This window comes from Gossypium hirsutum, chromosome D11 (assembly GCF_007990345.1).
Source record: "Gossypium hirsutum isolate 1008001.06 chromosome D11, Gossypium_hirsutum_v2.1, whole genome shotgun sequence".
NCBI classification, from domain to species: Eukaryota; Viridiplantae; Streptophyta; class Magnoliopsida; order Malvales; family Malvaceae; genus Gossypium; species Gossypium hirsutum.
In genome coordinates, this window is record NC_053447.1 from 26,979,953 (window position 1) to 27,005,533 (window position 25,581).

General features: G+C 30.8%; 2 protein-coding genes and 1 long non-coding RNA gene across 6 annotated transcripts; 2 read left to right on the forward strand and 1 right to left on the reverse strand.

Annotated features, from left to right (window-relative positions):
* The first annotated feature begins 9,206 nt into the window (after positions 1-9,206).
* Positions 9,207-13,121, forward strand: LOC121223041 (uncharacterized protein At2g29880-like). Of its 2 annotated transcripts, none has more exons than XM_041103969.1 (4): positions 9,207-9,734; positions 11,698-11,774; positions 11,953-12,325; positions 12,401-13,121. In XM_041103969.1, exons 3-4 carry the CDS (start codon positions 12,134-12,136, stop codon positions 12,758-12,760), a joined length of 552 nt encoding a protein of 183 aa, XP_040959903.1. In that variant the 5' UTR covers positions 9,207-9,734; positions 11,698-11,774; positions 11,953-12,133; the 3' UTR covers positions 12,761-13,121. The 2 variants fall into 2 exon arrangements, with proteins under 2 accessions (XP_040959903.1, XP_040959904.1); XM_041103970.1 differs by having other exon boundaries at positions 11,966-12,325.
* A 4,753-nt stretch (positions 13,122-17,874) lies between these two features.
* On the forward strand, positions 17,875-19,334 carry LOC121223042 (WD40 repeat-containing protein HOS15). Of its 2 annotated transcripts, none has more exons than XM_041103972.1 (3): positions 17,875-18,091; positions 18,587-18,705; positions 18,804-19,334. In XM_041103972.1, the coding sequence occupies exons 1-3, from the start codon at positions 18,031-18,033 to the stop codon at positions 19,080-19,082; spliced, it is 459 nt and encodes a 152-aa protein (XP_040959906.1). In that variant the 5' UTR covers positions 17,875-18,030; the 3' UTR covers positions 19,083-19,334. The 2 variants fall into 2 exon arrangements, with proteins under 2 accessions (XP_040959906.1, XP_040959905.1); XM_041103971.1 differs by having other exon boundaries at positions 17,878-18,091; positions 18,560-18,705.
* A 777-nt stretch (positions 19,335-20,111) lies between these two features.
* On the reverse strand, positions 20,112-22,802 carry LOC121223043 (uncharacterized). Of its 2 annotated transcripts, XR_005920387.1 has the most exons (4): positions 21,553-22,802; positions 21,327-21,464; positions 20,673-20,758; positions 20,112-20,335 (listed from the first exon to the last, which is right to left on the reverse strand). It is a non-coding gene; the product is annotated as an uncharacterized lncRNA (long non-coding RNA). The 2 variants fall into 2 exon arrangements; XR_005920386.1 differs by having other exon boundaries at positions 21,327-22,798.
* Between the last annotated feature and the right edge of the window lie 2,779 nt (positions 22,803-25,581).

Consider the following 25,581-nt stretch of genomic DNA (forward strand, 5'->3'; position numbering starts at 1 on the left):
ATGAAAATATTTATGTGATACTGAAAGATCATTTGACACGTGCATATTGGTTGAATATTTTGCCAAGGATTGATTAAAAAGAAAAGGGAACAATGTATAGACACATTTGATTTATCACAATGATATTGAAGTAAATTTGCAAACAGTGATGACTTTATTGGTTTTGTTAACACATTATATTGTTTATCCATTCCAATAAATGAATAGAACTTATTGTTGTGATTGACAAATAGATAAGTGGAAGATGGATAGCCCAAAATGTTGCTAAATGTTTATTCCTGAAACAAAATGGTTAATGGTTTATACTAATTAATCATTCTTTGGAGTGAATAATATCTTATGATCTTATATGCAAAGAATATGAGATAAGTTTACATTATTTTCTGAATTATTTGTCATACATTCCTTGAAGTGAATGTTTGCAATAAATATAATAAATTCTATGATCACTTTTGATCATTGAACTCAATTTGGATATTTGAAAATTTCAGCATATTCCCTGAAGTGAATATTGCATATACTTTTATAAAAATTATATTTCTTTTATTGAAATAATGACATTATGGACCTCTCATTGGTTTAGACATTTTTAGAAGTAAATGTCATAATAAAACTTACATGTGGATACTAGATAAAATGAATGACAATAAAATTATCGATTATCACAGTTTATATTGACATTATAATTCTACTAGTTGTGAAAAAGTATAACGCTAAAAAAAAGATGATACTAATAAATATTATGATAAATATGAATGCATTGTGTACTATAAAAATAGAACGCCGGTAATGACAATATATCGCAAAGAAAAGATAAATAAAAATAAAGAACACAGATTTTTACGTGGAAACCCTTTTGGGAAAAAACCACGGGCAGAGGAGAAGAAAATTCACTATGTCGAATTCGAATAATTATGAGAGGAATTTCGACTACATCTATTTATAGGTTGAAAAATACTAATTCTAATCAAAGTCAAATATATTATGTTAATAAATGCAAAATATATTATACTCATAAATGCTAAATATATTATACTCATAAATACTAAATCTTCTAGAAAGAAGATATATTTTGTTTAACTTGACTTGCAAGCAATCTCTTAGAATTTGGGTCACACAACTCTAACAATCTCCACCTTGACACAAATTCTCAATGAACAAGTTTTTCACCTCTTTCATAGAACCCTTTAAGGGTTTAATTTCAATAATGAACAACAACCAAGTCTAAACAATGCTCAAACTTGGTTATAAGAAGTGACTTAGTCATTATATCTGCAGGATTTTCATGAGTACTAAGTTTGCTCACAACAATATCACCACGATCAATAATATCACGAACAAAATGATACCAAACATCAATGTGTTTTATTCTCTCATGAAACATTTGATCTTTTGTAAAGAAGATAATACTTTGACTGTCACAAAATATTGTACTGATTTGAAGGTCTTCATTGAGTTCACTAAATAGTTCATTCAACCAAATAGCTTCTTTACAAGCATCAGTAATCTTCATGTACTTAGCTTTAGTGGTAGACAAAGTGACTGTAGTTTGCAAAGTAGCTTTCCAACTGATTGCACAACCTCCGATTGTAAAGACATAACCTGTGAGAGATCTTCTTCTATCAAGGTCTCCAGCAAAATCAGCATCAACATACCCAATAACTCCATCTCTAGTTCTTCCAAACTGTAAGCAAACATTAGTAGTACCTTGTAAGTATATTAAAATTCACTGAACCGCTTTCCAATGATCTTTATCGGGATTCACCATGTATCTACTAACTACACTAACTGCATATGATAAATCTAGACGTGAACAAACCATAACACACATGAGAGATCCCACTACACTAGAGCATGAAACATGTGACATGTACTCAATCTCATCATCTGATTATGGAGACAAAGCCGATGAAAGCCTGAAATGGGCTGCTAAAGGAGTACTAACAGGTTTAGCACTCTGCATATTGAACTTGTAAAGAACTTTCTCAATGTACCCCTATTGACTTTAGTACAATTTACTTGTTTTTCTATCTCTGAGAATCTCCGTACAAAGTATCTTCTTTGCTAGTCCCAAATATTTCATCTCAAATTCTTCACTTAGTTGGGTTTTAACCTTTCTTATATCTCATTAATCTTTTACTGCTTTCAACATGTCATCAACATAAATGAGTAGATACACAAAAGAACCATCATTGTTTTTCTTAAAGTAAACACAACTATCAAAACTACTTCTTTTGAAATCATGAGAAGTCATAAAGGAATCAAACCTCTTATACCACTATCTTGGCGACTATTTCAAACCGTAAAAGGGATTTTTCAGCAAACAAACATAGTCCTATTTTTCTAACACTGTAAAACCCTCTAGTTGTTGCATATAAATATCCTCCTCAAGTTCTCCATGCAAAAATGCAGTTTTTACATCTAACTGCTCAAGCTTCAAACCATGCAAGGCTACAATACCAAGCAAAGCTCGAATCGAACTATGCTTTACAATTAGGGAGAACACATCTGTGAAGTCCACTCTTGGAATTTGACTGTAACCCTTTGCAACAAGCCTTGCTTTATATCTGGGTTCTTCAATTCTTGGAGTCCTTTCTTTATTTTTAAACACTCATTTACAATGAACAACCTTTTTACCTTTAAGAAGTTTCATAAGATCCCATGTTCTATTTTTGTGGAGTGATTCCATCTCCTCTTGCATAGAAATCATCCACTTTTCTAAGTCTTTACAGCTAACCGCCTCAGAATAATTAGATGGCCCTTGGTTTGCAACTAGATCAGCCTTGGCATTCTTATTTGGAGGTTTAATTTCTCTTCTAGTTCTGTTTTTAGCGATAGAGTATTGTGGTAAAGAAGCAACTCTATTCTGAATTTTTGTACTGGCTTGAGGAGTCGACTTTGTTGTAGATTATGGATTAATCTGATACTCCATCTACTTTTGATTTTCTTTATTGGAAGAATCTTTAAGAGATAAGTTAGGTAGCATAGCAATTTCATTAGAAACAACATCATCGCTAATCACAACTTTTCTATTTTCAGGACACCATAACTTATACCCTTTTACACCAGTTTTATAACGAAGAAAAACACATTTAATGGATCTCGATTCCAATTTTCCATTATCAACATGAGCATACGCGGGACACCCAAAGATCTTTAAATTAGAATAGTCAGCAGAATTATCAGACCATACCTCTTGTGGGGTCTTTTTCTCAATGGCAACGGATGGAGATCAGTTGATTAAAAAACATGTAGTAGAAGCTGCTTCAGCCCAAATGACTTTGGTAAGTTGGTATTTGACAACATACATCGAACCTTCTCCATTATCATTCTGTTCATTCATTATACAATGCCATTTTGCTGTGGAGTATGAAGAACTGTCAAGTGTTTCACAATCCCTTCTGAGTTGCACAGTTTATTAAACTCAGCAGAACAAAACTCTAAGCCATTGTTTATGAGGAGGTATTTTATTTGTTTTCCTGTCTGTTTTTTAATCATAGTTTTCCAAGACTTAAATGCGAAAAACACATCACTTTTTTTCTTTAGGAAGAACACCCAAAATTTTCTAGAAAAATCATCAATAAAAATTAGCATATAATTAGCTCCACCTCTCGAAGGCACTCTGGACGGACCCCATAGATTAGAATGAATATACTCTAATGTTCCTTTCGTGTTATGGATTCCTCTGGTGAATCGAACTCTCTTTTGCTTCCCAAAAACGCAGTGCTCATAGAACTTTTGGTGATATTCAAAACCCCACTTTCAGCTGTGTATCTGTACTTTTTTTAATCAAGAATACTATGTAAAATTAAATTTCTCTTCAATTCTGGAACATATCGCACGTAAATAATTGTTCTGACAACTCTGTCAAACATCTTAACTTTAATCGTCCCAACATTGTAATTTTACATGAAGCATTATTTCCCATCAAAACAACACCTTCGAACACTGTTTCGTAAGTTGTAAACCAATCCCGACTGGGACTCATGTGGAAGGTGCAGCCCAAATCAAAGATCCACTCCTCGCTCACTTTAGAATTGTTGACAGAAGTGACTAGAAGTTCACCATCGTTATAGTCTTCTACAACATCAGTTTCACTAGAATTTTCTGGTTGTTTTCTCTTTTGATTCGCAGCCTCCCCTTTGATCTTGTTCTGTAGCTTATAGCACTCAGATTAAATGTGCCCTTTCTTCTTGCAGAAGTTACAAGTTTTACCTCTGTTTGAATACTTTGATCTACCCTTGGATTTACCGCGATGATTTCGTTCATATGTCCTTCCACTATCATCATTAGCATTCTGATCTTGTTTCTCACGAATAATAAGACCCTTTCTCTTAGAGTCGGGTTTAACCACAAGATGTTTTATCTTATCATACGAGGTCAAAGAATTATAAACCTCATCAATTATGAGAGGCTCGCAACTATATAAAATCGTGTCTCTAAAGGTTGAATAAGACGGGGGCAACGAACAAAGTAGAATCAACCCTAGATCTTCCTTATCGTACTGAATCTCCATGGCCTCCAAGTTTGAAAAAATTTATTTAAACACTGTTAAGTGTTCATGCACAGACGCACCTTCCTCCAAACGATGAGCATAAAGACGCTGCTTCATATACAACTTGCTGGTTAGAGTTTTCGACATATATATTTGTTCCAGCCTCTTCCATAATGCAGCGACAGTCTTCTCCTTCATCACATCCTGCAAAATTTCGTTAGACAAATACAGATGTAATTGTGTTAACGTCTTTCGATCCATACGACTCTTATATTCATTCATTAATGTTGAAGGCATCCTATCTATCCCTAGAAGGGCATCCTCCAGATCCATCTGTGCAAGAACTGCTTGCATCGTTATCTGCCACAACGCAAATCTGGTGTTGCGATCCAATAGCGAAATTTCATACTTCAAATATGCTATTACCGTGATCAAGATGAACAACCTGGAAGCTCTGATACCAATTTGTGAAAATAGAACGTCGGTAATGACAATATATCGCAAAAAAAAGAGAAATAAAAATAAAGAGCACACAGATTTTTATGTAGAAACCCTTTCGGGAAAAGACCACGGGCAGAAGAGAAGAAAATTCATTATGTCGAATTCGAATAATTACAAGAAAAGTTTCGACTACATCTATTTATGTTAATAAATGCTAAATATATTATACTCATAAATACTAAATCTTCCAAGAAGAAGATATATTTTGTTTAACTTGACTTGCAAGCAATCTCTTAGAATTTGGCTCATACAACTTTAACACGTACATGCTTGTAGCATGTCTAAAACATTAAATTTTGCAAAGTCTTATAAAGAAAAAAAGATGCTCCATAATGCATGATAATAAAATTTGAATTGAAATTATGCTATAAGAGATGGAGGTTAGAAAATTTTAATATTAAACCTCTATAGTTGTAACTTTAATATCTTATTGTGACATTATAATATTTTATATTTTATTGTGTTATGGTATATAAAACAATTTATCTAACTGCATGCTTCTTAAAGTGATTGATTAGTGACATGAACTTATTCTTTGCTATGTTTAACATAAGTTTTATTTATACTTATTCTTTATATAAAATATATTTTTTATATGAATAAATAAAGTTTTTTAAGATCTAAAATTTTTATCATCTATGTTGAAAAGAATTGCAAAAATGTATATTTTTTAAAATAAGTAACACATTTACTAATTTATATGATAAAATAATATTTTATCACATGCTCCTGAAGAGCTAATTAATATTGCATTAGATTGTAAAAGCTCTTGAAGAGCTAATTTTGCACCTTCTTATGATGAAAAATTTTGTAAAACATATTATTATTCTTTTTAGATCAAAAAGATATATGTTGAAGGTAATCTTTATGTGTTTTACATTAAAACCATTAATAGAAATGACATGAGATACTTGTGCTTTTATATGATAAATATTCCCCGAAGGAATATATTATGTAACATCCCAAAAATTGAGGGTTAGTAGAATCAGGTTTGGGAATCGAGAGAGAGTGGTCATGCCCTAATTTTTGTTGATTATCAATGCGTTTTTAGGAATAAATGAGGTATTAGTTTGTTGGATAAGTGTTAGTGAAACGTTCCTTGAAACCCAAGTTCAAATCTCTTCTCTCTCACCATTTTTATTATTTTACTAATTTTGCCTCAAACCATAGTATGTGACACGCCTTATTTTTAAAATAAATATTGCAAAATTATTTCAAAAATAATAAAATAGTCTAGTGGTTAATTGATAAATGCAAAAGCATGAAAATTAAATTGAGGTCCCAAGTTTAAATTTTTTTCCCATTAAAATAACTATTTTTTTTTCAAAATCTCTTATTTTTAATGTGTGTGTCATCCATACACTTGTAACCCTAGGTATAAATGTTAATTTTACACAAAATAATTAGCCATTATTCTATTTTTACTCACCCTAATTGTTCCTCCCATCTCTTCTCCTTGATCTTCAATTTTTTTTCTTTCTTCCTCCATTCTTGTCGTCGCCTACACCTAGTTTTACCATCTCTTTCTTTTTCTTTTTGTCTCAAGATTTGTTAACATCTTCTCCACCATCTTGCTGTTATTTTTTCTCATTAAAATTAACCCCAAATATGAAATCTTGAACTCCAAGATCGATCCCGAACATTGCCAAGAAAGTCCCATTGTCGTTTCTTTCAACTACCTTGTGTAAGATCTTTTCTTCCTTGAATTTGTTGATTAATATTTTCAATTAAAAACCTAAATTTCTAGATCTGGAATTTAGGGTAATTTTAAATATTTTAAAGGTATTTTTCCATATTTTTAAAGGATATTTAAATCGTTTTAAAAATAGCCCCAAATTTTGCCACTGCGAGTGGTGGTGCGTGAGCCTATGAGAAAAAGAGGGGATTGTTTTGTTTCTTGGTTCTTGCCCATCTATTTCCAGCATTAATTTGAGTTCCTGAACCCTCCTAATCACCCTTTAGTCACATGTTAATTAGGGAAAAATGTTCTTTATCAATTGGCCCTTTGGATCTCACAAATCGAGAAGCGTAAGTGTGATTACATGTAAACTAATTTGTTGTTTCAACATAGTTGTTGGGTAAAGGTTATGGATTGATTAAATGAAGGATTTTAATCAATATTTTCTAATTATTTTCCAGTATGTAAATGTTTTAGGTGCTGATCTAAATGCCCCAAATCAACCGTAAAGCCGAAAGACGTTCGCGCGCACGATTTGTAACAAAATAGTTTAAGAAATCTAACTAGTTTGGATTAGTAAAGTAGTATTAATTTTGAAGATTGGTTGGAACTCATAAGTGGGTGTTTAAGGGCTGGTTAAGATATGAATTAATTTAATTTATATTGATTTTTGACTTAGGTTCGTTTTAAGGTTTATTAAGGAAAATTAGAAGATTCGCTAATGTGCTGTGAGAAAGCGAAAAATAAGATGTGGGTCCTAAACTCAAAAACTTAATTAAAAATGATAATTTTTTTGATATATTTGATGATTTAGCTTGCTGATTTAATTGGCTTAATAGCCAAATAATTAATTTTGTAAGTGGCCAAACTAGGTACGTTTCGAGCCCTAAAAGATTGATATGTTAGCAAAGTTGTTAGTTTGACAGTGTGACTGTGTGAATGGTATTGTGATGCATGATTATGTTATTTGGTATGACTTTAGATAACTTTGTTTCCACTAATTTTATAACATGTGACTGAAGTTTGTGATTGAAATATATTTCTAATAACACAATTATGCATCACAATACAATGTATGTGAAGTAAAGGTGCTGGAGTTAGTTAATTTTGCCTAACTTAGCCTATACATGATTGTGTTAATTTTAGTTTTAATCCATCTCTCGAATTTATTAAAATGTAAAATACACCTCTTATATCACTCGAATTTATTAAACTTGATATAAATACGTCTGTGTATACATGCCATTATACCAAAATAAGTTTGTGATTGAAATTTATTTCTAATTAAAACCCTTATTATCAGATTAACTCAATCCATAGGTTGTCCTATTAGATTTGACTCTAATCCGGTAGATTTATGTCGTCCTATTTCTACGGTTGCATGCAACTCCAATCAATTACACTAAACATACTCTTAAATAGGGTTTATTCCTCCTCTGATTTAAACACATCAAACCTGGATCAATAGTTTAGAAATATCAAACCAAGAACTAAGCACACATAATTGAGAACAGGATCTAAGTATTTATTACGTAAAATAGAAATCAAATGATAGAATTCATCATAGGGTTCATCTCCCTAGGTATTTAGGAAATTAGTTCATGGTTGCAAATAATGACATTCCAAAGACAGTATAACCACAAGAAACAAAGAAACTCATAATAATCTCCAAAGAAATCAAAAGGAAAACTTCAATCTTGATGGAAATCTACTTCAGAAACTGCTTTAATGGTGTTTTTTGAGTTGTTCTCTTGAGTATTCTATGACGGCTCACTCTTGTCTTCTTATTTTTGTCATATATCAGTCTTAGAATGCTTGAAAAGCCTTAAAAATCGCATTTTTTCTGTTTAGAGTGCAAATCCTGAAATCAACACAGTCTGCCACATGATCGTGTGGCAACTCATGTGGCTCACATGACTGTGTGTCACAGCCGTGTGGAATGGTCCAGCCTGTATGGCTCTTGTAACTTGTTTCAATTTTTCAGATTTCACTCGGTTTTCACTCTTTTTGCACTCAAATTCTCTCTTAAGTATAAAAACATGAATTTAAAGGATTAGGAGCATAAAATTCATCATTAACATCGAATAATCACCTAAAAATGTATTAAGAATGAGACTAAAACATGTTATTTTTAGCACTTATCATTTGTATGTGCACGTGCACATGTATATGTGCATATGTGCATGTATGCATGTGTACCTTTTTTTCATGTTCTTTTGATTTGTTGAAAGTATTTTGAATGGATTGTGGTGATTTCAACATAGAATTTGGTAATGATGATGAGTTGTATGCTACTACTAGAGTGTCTCAACGCATTAAAATCTTCGACTACTCTATGGTGAGATTCTAAGTTTCTAGCACCTTTGAGAATTGGTTTTAGTTGTCATTATTATTTCTCATAGTTGATAAGAGTGTGACATATTGTTGTGCACCCATATGCTGCCTGGACTTGGTGTGTCAGAGAGGGTATGTCTGACATGGGTATAATAAAAGTTTTAAAACCCGTTTGGTTGGATGAAATTGCCATTCCATTACGCCTCTATTCCGCGCGCTACAGTAAAGTAGGCGTTTGGTTCACCGTTTAGGTGATTCCACGGAATTGCTATTACAGTCTCATTCCCTCATCTCACCGTTTAGGTATTCAGGGGTTGGGGGTCTGAATACCCATTCAAGGCAACACCGAATAGGTTTTAGACGAAAATAGCCTGCCTCTCTTCTTTCCAAAATTCACTCCAGATTTCTTCCTCCCCAAATCAAGCATCCATTCGCCCTTCATCTGCATCTCCCGATACGTTTTCTTTTTCTTTTTCTTTTCTTGATTCCTTTTAGTTCTTTCACCTCTTTCAACTTTTCTTTTCCCCTTTTTGGTTGAGACTTTTTCTACTCAACTTTTCTTTTCCCCTTTCAGTCACGTTTTCTTATTCTTGTTTACACGAATTGAACTTATGATGTTTCTATTGGATGCAGTGAAATCCAGAAGTACCAGCAAAGTACTAAACTCCTCATCAAGAAACTACCTTTCAAAAGGCTCGTTCGTGAAATTGCCCAAGACTTTTTAAGGTAATACCATTAAAGTATTGCTTCTTCTTCATTTCTGTTTAATTATTGTAAAGAAATCAAAACTTAAGCTCAAAGTATGGTTACGGTTATTGTTATATAAGTTAAATGATAAATTTAATATTATTTTGATGTTGATGTTTGAGAAGTCTTATTGGAATCTTCAGATTGAGTTCTTCTGTTGTAAATTGATGGAAGAAATCATACTTTCTTTGATTGTTTGTTTTGTTGTTCTTGACAATTTTTGAAATCATACTTCTTTTTTCTTTCATCTCCCAAACTTTGTGCTTTCTTTATTATCAAGTTCTTCTTTTTTTTGTATTTGGTACAACACGTCTTTAACAAGTAATCTTAAAAATTCTTGCTTTTGAGGTTAGATTTCTTTCAATTATAAAGATATATTTGATCATGGTATTTTGATTACTGTCTAAAGTTTGTGATTTCAATCAAAATTACCCGAATTTTTCGGTTCTTGTTGCTCACATGTTGGCCAAATCACATGCTTTGTATGGTATACTGTGTACCGCAAGATCTTACACTATAGTGTTCTTTTTCTTTTGGTTATAATTACAGTATTTACAGTATTTACTGTTTGAATCCATATATTTACATATAATTTCAAAGAAATCCTACTTCCTAGAAGTGAGAAGCAGACAATTGAGTTTTATAGGTTTGATTTCATTTAACTTTTTTTTTTATTTGGATGATTGGACAAGATCATATCTTCGTATATTTGAAAGCAAATGTTAAAAATAATTGAACTATATATATGAGCTGCATGTGTAGTTTGATAATATTGGGATATAATTAACGCCCCAAAGTGTTCATATAGTTCTTGATTTGTTTTTGGGACTGAATGATCAATGAAATGCCATAGAATTATGTTGAAATGTTGCACAAGATGTATGCATGTCACAAATATATTGTCAAAAGAGAGATCAGCTAGTTTCTTATTATCTTTGGCAAATTTAAGATATATTTTCATTTTTATAGGAAGGATTGGTAATTAAACCTTTTATATCATTCTTCTTCATTTTCTATATATGTATAGTGAGATTATGTACAAAACTATCCAAATATTAGATGATGTTACATCATTTAGTTCATTTAGATAGATAAAGGGATTTTAGGCAGTACTTCTTTGCACAAGATCCAATTACATTAAGGTAAAAGTAGGGTTGATAAGTACCACATTTGAGGGATTGTCACGAAATGGAAAGATAGGTTGTCAACAGTCCAATTAACACAGATATAAGAGAAAATACATTGAAAGAAACAAAAAATAAAAAAAGTTAAACATTTACAGTATTTACAGTATTTGTGGTTTCAAATGGTCAAAGGAGCCTCCTGGTGTTTGTATTTGTAGATCGAGAATTAGCTCTTAAACTTTAAAATGTTTTGATTAAGTCTTCAGGCTGGTCCTTCCATCAATTGATGGCCTGGTCAAGAAGTCGTGGAAGGACCAATGATCATTTTCTAAAATGATATCAAAATTTATGTAGGTTGTGAGAACATGTAATAAGGAAGTGTATGGCAATATCAGGATTAGAAAATGGAGGGTTAGGAGTCGACTTAAAGGAATTCTAGAAGCCTTTGAGATCAAGCTAAGAACTAAACTGGAAAAAATAACAGGAAGAACGACTATGGAAATAGTAATTTTGTAGTGACTAGCGGGTCATCGGTGGCTGAGTAGATATTAAATTAAAGCCATATTGCTTCATAAGAAATGCATAAATAATTACAACCAAAAAAATCCACTGATAAGTACTTTGCCCTTTAATTATAAAATAATAATTATTAAACGTCAGTCATCAATTAATCAAATCTAGAAAAAACACATTTTTTTCTTTTCTTGTTGATTGATAAAGAAATAAATTTCAATTTTTTGACTTGTGAAGATAGTTTTAATTTCTATTTTTTGCTTTGTAAAGAATCTAAATATGTATTGCTCATTTTTCTTTAATAGTGTGTTATTGCTTCCTCTTCTTCTTTGGCTTGTTCGATTGTTTCCTCTACCCACAGTTGAGCGTCTTGTAAATCACTGTAAGTTTTTTTGGCAATTAAATTCTTTAATTTAATTTCTTTTCATTCATCATGTGTTATAATTTTATAAAGTGTTGAGGTTTTGATTCATGATGTTGAACTTAATTTTAATTTTATAAAGTGTTCACCTTTTGATTCATGATATTAAACTTAATTTTAATTTGTTTTTTTTCTTAAGATAATTATGTCAGGTACTTCAGAATCAAATGTTTCTTCCCAAACATCTCGAGGAACCAAAAGGAAATGGGTTCCAGAAGAAGGTGCAGTGTTGGTTTCCTGTATGGTGGACTTGCACAATGTTGGAACCTTTAATGCTAATACGGGGTTCAAAGCCGGTTATTTAAACGAGTTGGAAAAAAATGTTAGAAAAAGCTTTACCCAATGCAATGTTGAAGGCTAGACCTAATATTGAATCGAGGGTTAGGGTTCTGAAAAGGGATTGGTCAATCGTGTATCACATGCTTAATGGCCAAAACAACAACGGTTTTGGTTGGGATGAGCATAGGCAGCTCGTTGTTGCTGAAGATGCGGTTTGGAACTCTTATTTAAATGTAAGAATTATTTCAAGTCTTTATTATCTTATTTTTACCAAACTTATAACTAATATGATTTCCTCATTTTTATAGAGTCATAAAGAAGCCGATCAATTCAGACATTGTAGTTTCCCTTACTACAACCAACTTACTGCCATCTACGCAAGAGATCGAGCGACTGGGAAAGATGCTGAAACAGCCGCTGATGTTATTGAAGAAATAAATGTTCAGGATGTACCTACTACAGATATTAATGAAGAAAGAAATGATTTCTATGACTGCGAAGCTGATGTCTCTTTGGATTACATGGATGTTTCTGCTACGGAACCACAACCAGATAGAAACCAAGGGGGTTCCACATATTCAAAGAAGAAAAAAAAAAGAATTCTGATGCAAGTGATCATATTTCTTCTTCATTTCATGGTGCTGCCACTTTATTGGCGGAAAACATGAGGGCCATTGGCGAACAAATCAGTAGGAGTATTGCCTCCGATGTGGTAGTTCAACAAAAGTCAAAAGAATTCCAGATCATCCAAGAAAAAGCTACAAATTTATATCCAACCTTATGTGAAATAGAAGGTTTAACTGTGGATGAGCGCTATCGAGCATTGAGCAAAATTCCAGATCATCCAACTCAAATGCTCGTTTTCTTTAGTTTACCTTCTGTTGTGCGGTTGGAATGGGTCAGAAGATTTCTTGCTGACCATTAAAAATCATAGTTCTGTTGATGATATTAACACTACTAAACTTTTTCTGTTTGTAATATTTGGGATGGTATGTCATTACAATGTTCTAACTTTTTGATGTTGTAAAACTGTATAACATATGGATTATGACATAGAATTTCATGAATTTCATGTAACCTTTTGTTAATATATGAATATTATGTTTATGCAAAATATAATTCTCAAGTTATTTATTACTTCTAATTTTTTTATTGTAGAATAATTAAATTATTTGTTTCACTAATGATATTTTAGCACATTAAATACGTAATAATAATTATTACTATTATATATTATTATTTTAGTACATTAAATTATATTTTAGCACATTAAATTATATTTAATAATAATTATTTTAGATTATATTTTATAGTATTATATATTATGATTTTAGAAAATTCATATAAGAATATTTAATATTAAGAATTTTATTAAATTATATATTTTTATTAAATTATATTTAAAAATAATTATTTTAGAATATATTTTATGGTGTTATATATTATGATTTTAGTAAATTCATATAAGAATATTTAATATTAAGAATTTTATTAAATTATATATTTTTATTAAATTATATTTAATAATAATTATTTTAGAATATATTTTTATAGTATTATATATAATGATTTTAGTAAATTCATATAAGAATATTTAATATTAAGAATTTTATTAAATTATATATTTTTATTAAATTATATTTAATAATTATTATTTTAAATTATATTTTATAGTATTATATATAATGATTTTAGTAAATTCATATAAGAATATTTAATATTAAGAATTTTATTAAATTATATTTAATAATAATTATTTTAGATTAAATTTTATACTATTATATATTATGATTTTAGTAAATTCATATAAGAATATTTAATATTAAGAATTTTATTAAATTATTTATTTTTTAAATTATATTTAATAATAATTATGTTAAAATATGATTAAATTATTTATTATTTATATTAATAATCTTATTAAAATTTAATAATAATAACAATAATCATCTACCTAAAAAAATTCTGCTAAGGGTATTCTAATCATTTTAGTTTTTTTCCTTATGCTATTACAACATCATTCCATTCAACCAAACAATTGAATTACTATTACGCCTCTATTCCATTATAGCGAACCAAACATGCCCTTAAAGTTTTTCTAAAGATTTGGAATATCATTCCCTCATATCCGTTTTCAAATATGTGTGTGCCCAACATGGGTAATTGAGAGAAATTGAGAAGTCCATGTAATAGTTGCTCCCTAATATTGATTTGTAACAGTCACTGCCAGTATCATCACTTTCCTTTTCTTTTTTATTTGGAATTCATGTAAATTTTTAATTGTTTTTATTCAGAATTGGCAGCGGCCATTGGATTTGCGTTCTGACGCTTTTGATGTTGCACGTTCTTTATAGATCTAAACCTACTGTGTGATTGTTGGTTGTTACGAAAGAAATTGTTGATTTTATCAATTAGGTAAAACAATTTTCCCTCACGTTTGGTTTTCTTTTTTCTTTTTAAACTTGTGATTATTACCTGTTTTTTACTTGTTTTTTAGTATGACCCAAGAGCAAGTTCCTGCACCTTCTAGCTCTAGAGATAATGAAGTTGTTTCCATCATCAGTGGGGATGCAAAGGTAAGTTATGTTTTTACAAGGATAAGGATAATTAAATGCTATGATTGAATGTAATTACATATAAACTCTCATTTTGGGCAGATTATTAAACTCGATTTCATTTATTTATTTTAGGGTTAATTTCATTTCTTTATAATTTATAAAATACAACGAATTTTGGTGCCATTAAATAAAAACTGGAACATTAGTCTCTATCTACAATATTTCTCATTTATGTTTAATCACATAGAAGGGAATAATCATTTTCCTAGATTTGAATTTTTTTTCCCTTAAATGGGTCTATCCCAACCTTTTTAAGGTTGTCTTAGACAGGTCTATCCCAACTTTTTTAAGGTCGCATTTGACTGGGGTATGAGCCAACTCTTTAAAAGTCGGCATATGAATGCTTTATTCTGACCATTTTTTTTCCATCTATTTCCTCATACGTTAACCTTTTTTAAAGGTTGGCCTTGACTAGGTCTTTTCCAACCCTTCAATAAAGGTCACCTTATGTTGAATTATGTCAACGCTTTTTCAAAAGCATCATGGCACCTATGTCAATTACACTAAAGACAACATTTTCGGAAGTGTTGGGAGAAACGTCGGGATGACCTATGCCAATCTTTTTTGCGTCGTCCCAAGTAAAAAAAAAGTGTTGTAATAGGCTTGCTTTGTTGTAGTGCATGCTTCTTCTCTCTCAATTGTTTATGCTGCCTTATATGCTATAGCAATAAGGAACTAGCTTCCAATAGCCAATGTGACTTTATAAGTAAGAAGGCTACAATCCTGTTGAAGAAGTTTGTTGAGATGATTGAATTTGATTTTTATGAGATTACAAAGCATGCCAGCAAGGTTCATGCCAGATACCTCATGCCATTCCCTTCCCTTATCTTCCACATCTTACACAAACAGAACCGCTATATTGTTCAAGCTACGGAGCAATATGAAAAGTTTGTGCCAAAGCTCAAATTTTATCATAAATGATTAGAGGTTAACATACCATCCATAAATTAGAAGAGGAACAAGCTAGTACTGATGATGATAAACAAGTGGAGGAACAAACCTAGGAAGTGCCTACTTCCTCAGGCCGCAAGGCCATTCCCTCTAGTATTCACAAAAGGATGATTGATGATCTTACTACATACATTGAGGCTAATGATAGACACATTGCTTGATTGTGAATTGATGCCAAGATGGTGAAAAAAATTAGAGACAAACAAAAGGCACTTCATGTTGATCTTCTTACCCTTTTTGATGAGGAGTAAATTGGCAATTCTGTTGAGCAAAAAGGGGGAAGTAATAGAGTTGCTTGGTGGGGAAAAAGATGTTAGAGGGTTAAAAAAAGTTATTTTATCTTTTTTTTTATAATAGTCACATCAGTAATTTTGACAACAATATTAATGGAGAGACTAAGGGTGAGTTTAGATGGGCGGTGTGTTTACTTGCGGTTAGTGTAAAAACAGCAGTAGCGGTGAGATTAGATACTGTAGCAATACTGTAGCGTGAGACAAAAAGTAAGCTAAACGCACCGCACCACACCCAATCGTCTATCCAAACCCACCCTAAGATTTTTAAATAAAAAGTATACGGTCACAATGTCTCAAAATTAAAGTATAGAAACTAAATTTTAAATTTCACAATAATATAGGGACCTTTGGCATATTTAAACCTATTAATTATTATCTTATTTTAAATTAAATAATATTTATGTGTAAAATTTATATTTATTTAATTAAAAAATTATTTTTTATTTTTAATTTATCCAATTATATTCAATGATTATATAGATTTATAATTTTATTAATTAATAATATATTGAGTTATTTTTAAGTAGATACTTTAACCAAATTAATTAATTTGACATAAACTATTATCACATGATAATACTAATAAATTATTAATAAAATGTCAATTTAGTAATATAATTAACAATGAAGAATATTCTTATCAGTTCAAAAGTTTTTTTAAACTTGTGTTATTATATTATATTATAGATATTCAAAAAATTATAACCAGAATTAATCATTATAAATCAAAATCAAATTGAGAACCAAAATATATCTAAACCTATGCTAGAATATAGACCAAAATAAGTATAGACCGAGAACCCACACATGATTTATTTAAAATCTTAAAGTTCTCATAACCTCAACCTTGCAAGCTACCTGTAAGTTTATTTTTAAAATTATTTTCAATTATAATTATATTTGTATTGCCTTCTCTTTTACTTTTTTGTTTATTCTTTTAACAATTCATCCAAATTTTAATATAATTATAATATTAACTTTGGATTTTTTTTTGTGTTTTCTAAGTTTATATTTTTAATAATTTTTTTCATTAAAATATTTTAAACTAAGAAATTTTATATGAAAAATAATTTAATGAAATCATTTAAAGTTAATATATAAATCTAAATACAGCACATTCCTCGCCATTTAAATGCTGCTGCTGACAGGATAGCGAAGATAAATTTTGCTTTCGAGAATTTAGAAGAATGAAGCCTTAAGTTTACCAATTGTGAATGTGAACTGAGCTTTTCTTTACAGATAAATATCATATATAGTTTCAAATATATTATATTACAAATAAACAAGTATCTTGGTGTTATAATTTTTTTGACATGTGACACTTTTTATTTTAAGTATTTATTTTGGTTTTGAATAAATTACTTTGTACCCTTTACCTCTTTAAATTATATTAGATAACCTAACTTAATTACTATACGTATATTACAGTTCATAAGACTCTTTTTCAAATTAATCTTATTGTCATTATTTTATATAATAAAATTCTTTTGTATACTATTAGTTATATTTTTTTTTGTATGTATGTTAGTATAAAATCTTATAATAAAACATTGGAATATCTATTTACTATAATATTTTGAATATAATATTTTAAATAAAAAAATTCAATTTATTTTATCAATTGATATCTCTATTTATTATAACCATTTTAATATAATATTTCCAAACTTCATAATAAAATATATGTTTTATATACTATTAGTATGGATTATCAATTTTTTATGTTAAGATTAAATTTTCATTATTTTATAAAAAAATAAATAAACTAAATAGATAATACAATAATTGTACAAATATATTTTTATTTTAAATTTGTTTACTAAATAGATTAGTTTCAAAGTTAAGCGGATATTCTTAAAATTAAGTAATTTTAACTAAGGATAAATATTTTTATTATAGAATAACAATATTCGTCTCTATCTTACCCTGACAGTCTCCTAAGCGTTTTGAGTCTCCTAAGTTTCTCGGCTTCTTATTTCTTCGACTCTCAATGGTCTAATTGAATCACCTCGTCTTCGGTTATCTTCAAATCTCTTTGACTCTCCTAGCTAGCTGGATTAGGAGACTTTTGTGAAGATGACCTCTATTACGTCCGTCGAATTGAATTACCTCGTCTTCCGTTACCTTCAAGAGTCGGGTACGTAGTCAGTTTTCTTTTTTTCCTTTAATTTCTTATGTTTGATTGCAGCGATTTTATTTTATCTTTTGAACACTTCGTTTTCTTACTTTTAAAATATATATATATATATTTGGTAGATTTTTTTTACTGTATTGCAGGGTTTAAATTTTAGGCTGTATTTTCTATTAAAATTTATTGGTTTTATGAAAAATAAAAGAAAAACGAGAGAAAAAAGATTTTTAATTTGGAGCGTGCTGGTCGTAATGTTTGAGATAGTTCCTGGCATTATGATGTTCAGAAGTTGCATTATTGCTTTATATCCGTGAAAAGTAGTTTTCCTTTTTTGTTTCTATCTTTGCGAACCCTATATGAAGGCTGAGTTTCAGAAATATTGTTAATCAATGAATTGAATGAGACTGGAATCATCCGTTAACATTGTACATGAAGTCTGTAATATTTTATTTTATGCTTATCAAATGGACACAGGTTTTACGCATTCAGCATTCACTCTAGGTTATGAGGCAGGAATTAATACATGTAGTATCGATGGGAACTTGATTCCGCCTGGGGCGCTTATTAGATTTGTCCAGAAAGGACTTCAGTACCTGGAGATGGAAGCCAACTTAAGTAATGTTAGCATGCTTATCCTTACACTAGTTTTTCTGTTCTTGGTCTCACAGGGTGCATAGCTAAGACTGGCTGTTAATCATTATCCTTTTTGGGTTTGCAGAGTGATGTTGAAACAGATGAAGATTTCTCATTCTTGCATCCTTTGGATATAATAACCAAGGATGTAAACCAATTGCAGCAACTGGTAAAGGAGAGAAGGAAGAATAGAGACAAAGATAGAGATAGGGAGGTTGAGCGGGAGTATGAAGGAGAGCGTGGACAAGTAATAGAGAAAGAGATACAAGAAAAGGAGAAGGAACATGACAAGGATAGGAAGAAGGAACTTGCTGATTCGGATATGGTTACGAATCAAGAAGAAAATGACAGCTCTCAAGCATAAAGAAAATTGCAACTTTTGTAAGTTAGTGTCATGCTTTGCTTCTTCCTAGTTCAGGCATCAGTTCATTTCTAAATTAGCCAGGAGATTTCATCAATTGGATATTTGACAATTCACATGAAATTATTTGGTCTTTCATATTCATTTATATTTATATTTATACTGCATCGTTATATTTTGTGCTACTACATGAAACTGTAGCTTCTCAGGAGGCTTGTAAGATTCCTAGTTCTGATGTTACACTTTTGAATCTTATACACCTGGATTAAGTCTAATAGCAATTACATAGCCGTGTCGCGGTTGCTACCGCTGTTTGAGTAAATGACGACGTGAAAAGAAAAGATCACTCGTGGCGTGTCTGAGGAAAAGGCTGGAACAGAAAATAACTGCCCTACCGGACCACTATTTCCACTACCTAGACACAAATACAACTTAAAATAAAAGGCGTAATTCATATTTTGGTGTTTGAAGTTTATCTATTTTTTTATTTGGGTATTTATTAAATCTTTTTTACTCAATTTGGTATGAAAATATTTATCTGTAATAGTTTTTAACCCGTTTCTTAAAAAATAATTTCCACCAATTAAAAAGTCATGTGGTTAAATTTTACCCTTTTTTTTGTTGTTGAAAAACGTTATTATTATAATTTGTTTCTTGATTTTCTTTATACCTCACCATTGGTCGGGTTATTTACATATGCTCGGTGGGAAGGATTGAAAAAAATATATAAACTTAAAAAAATAGGTTTAAATAAATGGGTTTTTTTTTGCCTGTATTCGCCTAATTTTTTTATTTTTGTTTTGCTGTTATTTTATTATTATTATTTGAATATTATATAACTTTTATTTTATTATTAATTTTATTATTATTCTAGAGATATTTGTTTGTTAAATTACAACTATCTTAATCTTTATTTAAGTATAAAGACTTTTTTTTTTGTATTTTAAATTTGTTGAAAAATATTTATTTTAATTTTTTAGTATATTTAATGTAATGTATTTCTTAAATTTATTTTATATAAAAATAATATAATTTATCTTAACATAACATTTTTTATTTGGATTGGGCTATACTCACATAAAAAACGGGTTTGAAATATTACATTCCCGGCTTGAACCAGGCTGATTATGAGGTCTAATCTTCTTCAATGCTTTCATTTTGTTGTTGAAAAAAAAACCTTCAAATTCGATCCAGCAGCTAGTACCTCTCTCTTGCAAGTGGAGTTTGAATGCTTCAGCTCTTGATAACGAAACCCCCTGAAGAAAAGGAATAGCAGCATAAACATGATTGGCCGCTTTAAACTTACCAATGTTTATGGATTTCAAATATTCTTGTGTAAATAGACATGAATGAAAATCTTTACTTCTAAAAGATTGACAAACTCCAAGCAAAGGTTTTAGTTTTGATAACATTTTTGGGAGATGCTTTATGGTGAGAACAATGGATGACCAAATTGGACCTTGACTCAACTAAAACCTGTTAGTGTTGCAGTTTCAATTCAAAATCCTACCTTTGCACCTAGATAAAAGTTGCTTACAATAAATATAAACCCAAATAAAGCTACAGTTATGATGAGATAGTTGAAGTACTTACTGGTATGGATTATGTAGTTGCAGTTCCGAGATATGGGAAAAGTTTGCAGATTGATATTCAAAACCCAACTAAAATAAGAATGGTTTCTGTAAAAGATGAATCTGGAATCAATTTTAGTGATATTTCTAATCAACATATTGTATGTCTTCAATGATTATGACAGCATTTAATATGCAAAATTGCTGATAAAGTGAAAAACAGAAAATTTGATTTTTGAAGACGAAGAGAAGGGGGGGGGGAGAGAAATAATACATATTTTATTTTTGTTATTTAATTTTAATAAATGTTTTTAAGTAAAAAATTGAAAATATAAAATTATGACGTGTCACTTTTTAATTGCTGAGATTTTTTTTCTAACCTCTGTAAAAGAAACTAAAAACTATATCCTATGGCTTGCTTTTTATTTCCTAATTCTCTTTGCAAAGCAAAAAGGATATGGCAAAAAAAGTAGTCATTAGTGTGAATGGATAAAACTTTGTGATTTAAAGGAGAATGGAGGTATTGGCTTTCGTTGCTTAACAAAATTCAATTTATCTTTATTAGCAAAATAGGGTTGGCGATTAATTTGTAATCCGAATTCTTTGCTTATGCATGTGTTAAAAGCTAAGTATTGTCCCAAAACAGATTTCATAAATGCAAGGTTAGGGAGTCTACCTTCCTACACTTTGAAGAGTATTTGGGCTGCCAAAGGGATACTCCAAGATGGGATGTGCTGGAGAGTTGGGAATGGGGAAAGAATTCCAGTTATTGGAGCTGCATAGGTGCCTCGTTCAGAGAATCGCAAAATTCAAACTGTTAGTAGTATTCCAGATTCAATGATGGTAGCTGATTTTATTGTTAAGAAATCTAGGCTTTGGAATGAAGAACTTATCAGAAGTACCTTCAGTATGACTGATGCAAAACATATTTTAAGCATTCCGTTGGCTCGTATTCCTCAGGATGATTTTTTGGTGTGGAAAGGGCAGGCATCTGGTGAGTATTTTGTCCGTAGTGCTTACAAAATGCCTTTACAGTTATTGGGTGATCCTACTTATTTACAGCAGCAAACAAAATATATGCCTTTTTACAAGAAATTATAGGGGCTTAATCTGCCCTCTAAATTGAATATTACAATTTGGAAATGCTGTAAAAACTACATCCCTACTTTGTGTAATCTACAGTACAGAAGGCTAATAAACGAGGTTGTGTGTCCAAAGTGTGTAGCGTCAGTGGAGACTCGCGAACATGTGTTTAGGGAGTGGCATGTTACAAGGGATACATGGAGATATTTAAATATATGTTGGCCTGAGATAGAGGATGAAATGTGCTTTATGGATTAGGTTACCTGGTCCTTTGCATCCAATACCATAGGCCAGTGCAGAATCTTTGCATGCTCAATTTGGGTTTTATGGACGGAGAGAAACAAATGGGCTCATGAGCGGCAAAAAAGATCTGGTTCAAAAATTGCTAATTTTCTAAAAAATTACATTGCTGAATTAGATAGGTTGGAAAAAAACTTTACCCGTGAGTATGAAGGGAAATGAGATCTGGAGGCCACCGTGAACTCCGTTTGTCAAAATTAATTTTGATGTGGCTTTCAACAAAACTAATAAGAATTCTTGCTCGGGGCTTGTAGTAAGGGATTCTAATAGAGAGATATTGGCAGTCAGATCTATTCTAAATCAAAATATACCTGCTGCATTTGCAGCCAAGGCTCTTGCCTATGTTCGAGGACTCCAGTTGGGTGTGACGATGGGAGTTAGGCAAGTGAGGTTGAAGGTGACGCGAGATCCGTTATTAAAAAAAATACAGAGTAGATGGGCAGATAAATCAGATATACAAGCTTACATTTTCGATTATCAGGATTTGAGTAATAGCTTTCAAACCTGTGTTTCTGTTTGGGCATCGATCGAAAAATGAGATTGCTCATTTGCTTGCAACTGAAGGTTTGCGTAGGGAGGAACAATGGAATTTGGATCGGGGGGTTCCTATTTTTGCATGAATGGCAGCGAAGCGTGATCGACTAAGATATTCATCTGCTGGGAATGGGATGAGTTCCCTAGAAAATCAGAGGAATCAAAAGATGTGAGAGGGAAGGGGGGAAAGTAGAAGTCATCTGGTGCGTTGAAAGGATAATAAATTATGTTTTAGTAGTGCTTAATTAATGCTATTGTTAAAGTTGCAGAGATGCTTCCAGAGCAACTCTTGAGTTCAACTAGGTTGGGCCATGCTTCTTGGTCCGTTTTTCGGCTTTAATTTTGGGTTGTATTGGGTTGTGTTTCTTTAATAAATAATCCAGCTATTTTATTAAAAAAACTATAATAAATGGATATTCTAGGTACAAAATTGAGTAAAGAAAAAGTTAAATATAAATATACTAGTGAATTAAAGTTAAAATAAAATATTTAAGATGATGGATGAGAGGAGAGCTGAAAAAAATCAACATAAAATAGACATGACATTAGCCGGTTGAAAAGTTGGGCCGATGTCGGTTGGGTCGAGTTTGATTTGGAGTGTAGGATTGAGAGGTGCCATGAATGATAGAAGAAATGGGTAGAAGGCAGACCAGATAACCAGAGAAAGTAGCAGAGAAGAATGGGTAAATTTGAACATGGAATTAGGGAATTACGAGTTCGGTGGGGAATAAGAAATGGGTTTGAACTTGATTTTTTTTGGGCCGGCTCTCTTTCAAACCTAATTTAGTTGTTTGTACTATCATTAATTTTTGGTAAAATAATCTCTCCAGTCTCTCTCAATTTTGAAATTGAGTAATTGATCCATATAGAAAAATCGATGCAATTTAATCCTGCCAATTTTAGAAGTGAGCAACTTAGGACAATTAATCACAGTATTAATGTCTATTTCACATGCAATGCATGTGATTTTACTTGTTTAAAATTTAATAATTTTTAAATATTATATTTTTAATTACAATAATTAACGTGAAATAATATTTTTTTAATTGAATTATTGAAAACAATTAAAATATATTAAGTTTTCAATGCAAATATTATAATATAAAATTTACAAATCTTTAAATATTAAATCAACTTGATATATAGTTTAAATATTTGATATGGTCTTCTTTTTAATTTTTGATTACATGGGTTACATATTGTTTTAAGCATCTCATTTGTTCCTGAAAATGAATATTAATTGATTTATTTATGTCGTTATAATAGGTTTTATAATTAAATAATATATTTGATTAAAACATATCTAGTATGCAAATTTGTGTTAATAAACCAATGAATTTTATGGTTATTCGAATTTAATTTAGTTCAAAGAATTGTTAAATGTAATAGTTCATACGTTTTATATTATTTCATGTGCTAATTATTTAGAGAAATGACATGAACAATTCTAAATGAAAAGTTCTATGAGCATGGATGGTTGGATTTTTAAATTAAATTTTATGCACATTTACGATGATGGTTATGAAAGAAAAAAATTGCTAGTTTTTCATTATGTCATATTTTTATCTTTGAGATGTTATTTTTATTTATATATTTAATTTAGGCTTGTTTCTATACATGACCTAGGCAATTATTCTTGGTAGTTAATTGATTATGCAAAACTCTTGTCAAAAGGGCTTTAAAACTATTTTGAATTGATCTCGTATCTCATTATGACTAAACAAAATAATGAGTTATTTGTTCCACTAGTTTTGCTTCATTCCCTGAAGTGAATGTAGCAATTCATAACAATTATGAAATTTTAATAACTTATTGTCATTATTAACAAATAGATAAGAAGAAGATGGATGATTCAAAATGTTGCCAAATGTTTATTCTTAGTATAGAATGCTTAATGATTTATACTAATTTATCATTCCTTGAAGCAGATGATATCTATATAATATTATTGGTAAGAAATATGATATATGCTTACATTATTTTCTAAATTACTTTTTGAACATGTAACACTCATATCCCGTTTTCATTGCCAGAATAGGTTATCGAATATTACCAGTCAAGTTGGAATAGTTAATACGATTTACATTCAATAATCAATTCAATTCCATAATTACAAGTAATATTCAATATGAAATAGATCATTCAGTTTCAAGTCTTAAATTAATCTTTCGAAGCTCTAAAAATAAGTTACGAACATTTAGGAACCAAACCGGAACAAATCAGAACTTTAAGGAAAAATTCAAAAATTTTCAAGTCAGAGGTCATACGACCGTATATCCAGGCCATGTGACAAAGTCCAGGCCGTGTGGCTCCAAACATGGCCATGTGGTTAACCTACACGCCCATGTACGACCTCACACGCCCGTGTACATGGACCGTGTAACTCTCTGATTTGGATCACACGGCCGTGTCAGAGGCTATGTGCCATCCCATGTAATATTCGAAATACCCTCACATGACTGTGTCGCAGGCTGTGTGTTTGCCCATGTGAGAACGGCACCTATATATTTTTAAACACGTTTTGGGCACACGTCCATGTGGGTTGCCCATGTGCTTCACACAGCCGTGTGACAGCCCGTGTCCTAGGCCGTGTGAAACCAAAAATGACCAATTCCAAGCTAAAATTTCACCTATTTGCTTAGGATCTTAAACACATTCAAATACACACTTTCATAGGCTAAAAACCATCTTCAAACACATCCAAAACATGTCAATGGATTCAACCTATATATCAAACCAATGTGCCCTCACTGACACCACAAATCATTCCATAACATTTCATCTTCAAGGTTTAATATACAAGATATAGTTACACATCAAAACATCAATCCATTTCAAACCATAATCTTACATATTGTCAATGTTTTCTACCATCATGCTTAGCATTTAAACTTAGATGAAACATGCATAATTTCATTTGTCACAACACATAACACAAATTTAAGTAAACTTGCTCAAATTAGGATTCAACATCATACATACAAAGAGGTCCTAATACATGCTATATATACCAA

What these genes read in the sequence shown, in the direction of transcription:
- LOC121223041 (XM_041103969.1), top strand. Translation starts at nt 12,134, where the DNA reads ATGTTAGAAAAAGCTTTACCCAATGCAATGTTGAAGGCTAGACCTAAT. An exon ending in TTTGGAACTCTTATTTAAAT is followed by an intron (nt 12,326 to 12,400) that starts GTAAGAATTATT and finishes TCATTTTTATAG; the next exon opens with AGTCATAAAGAAGCCGATCA.
- LOC121223042 (XM_041103971.1), top strand. Translation starts at nt 18,031, where the DNA reads ATGACCTCTATTACGTCCGTCGAATTGAATTACCTCGTCTTCCGTTAC. An exon ending in CCGTTACCTTCAAGAGTCGG is followed by an intron (nt 18,092 to 18,559) that starts GTACGTAGTCAG and finishes AAATGGACACAG; the next exon opens with GTTTTACGCATTCAGCATTC. An exon ending in TGGAAGCCAACTTAAGTAAT is followed by an intron (nt 18,706 to 18,803) that starts GTTAGCATGCTT and finishes TTGGGTTTGCAG; the next exon opens with AGTGATGTTGAAACAGATGA.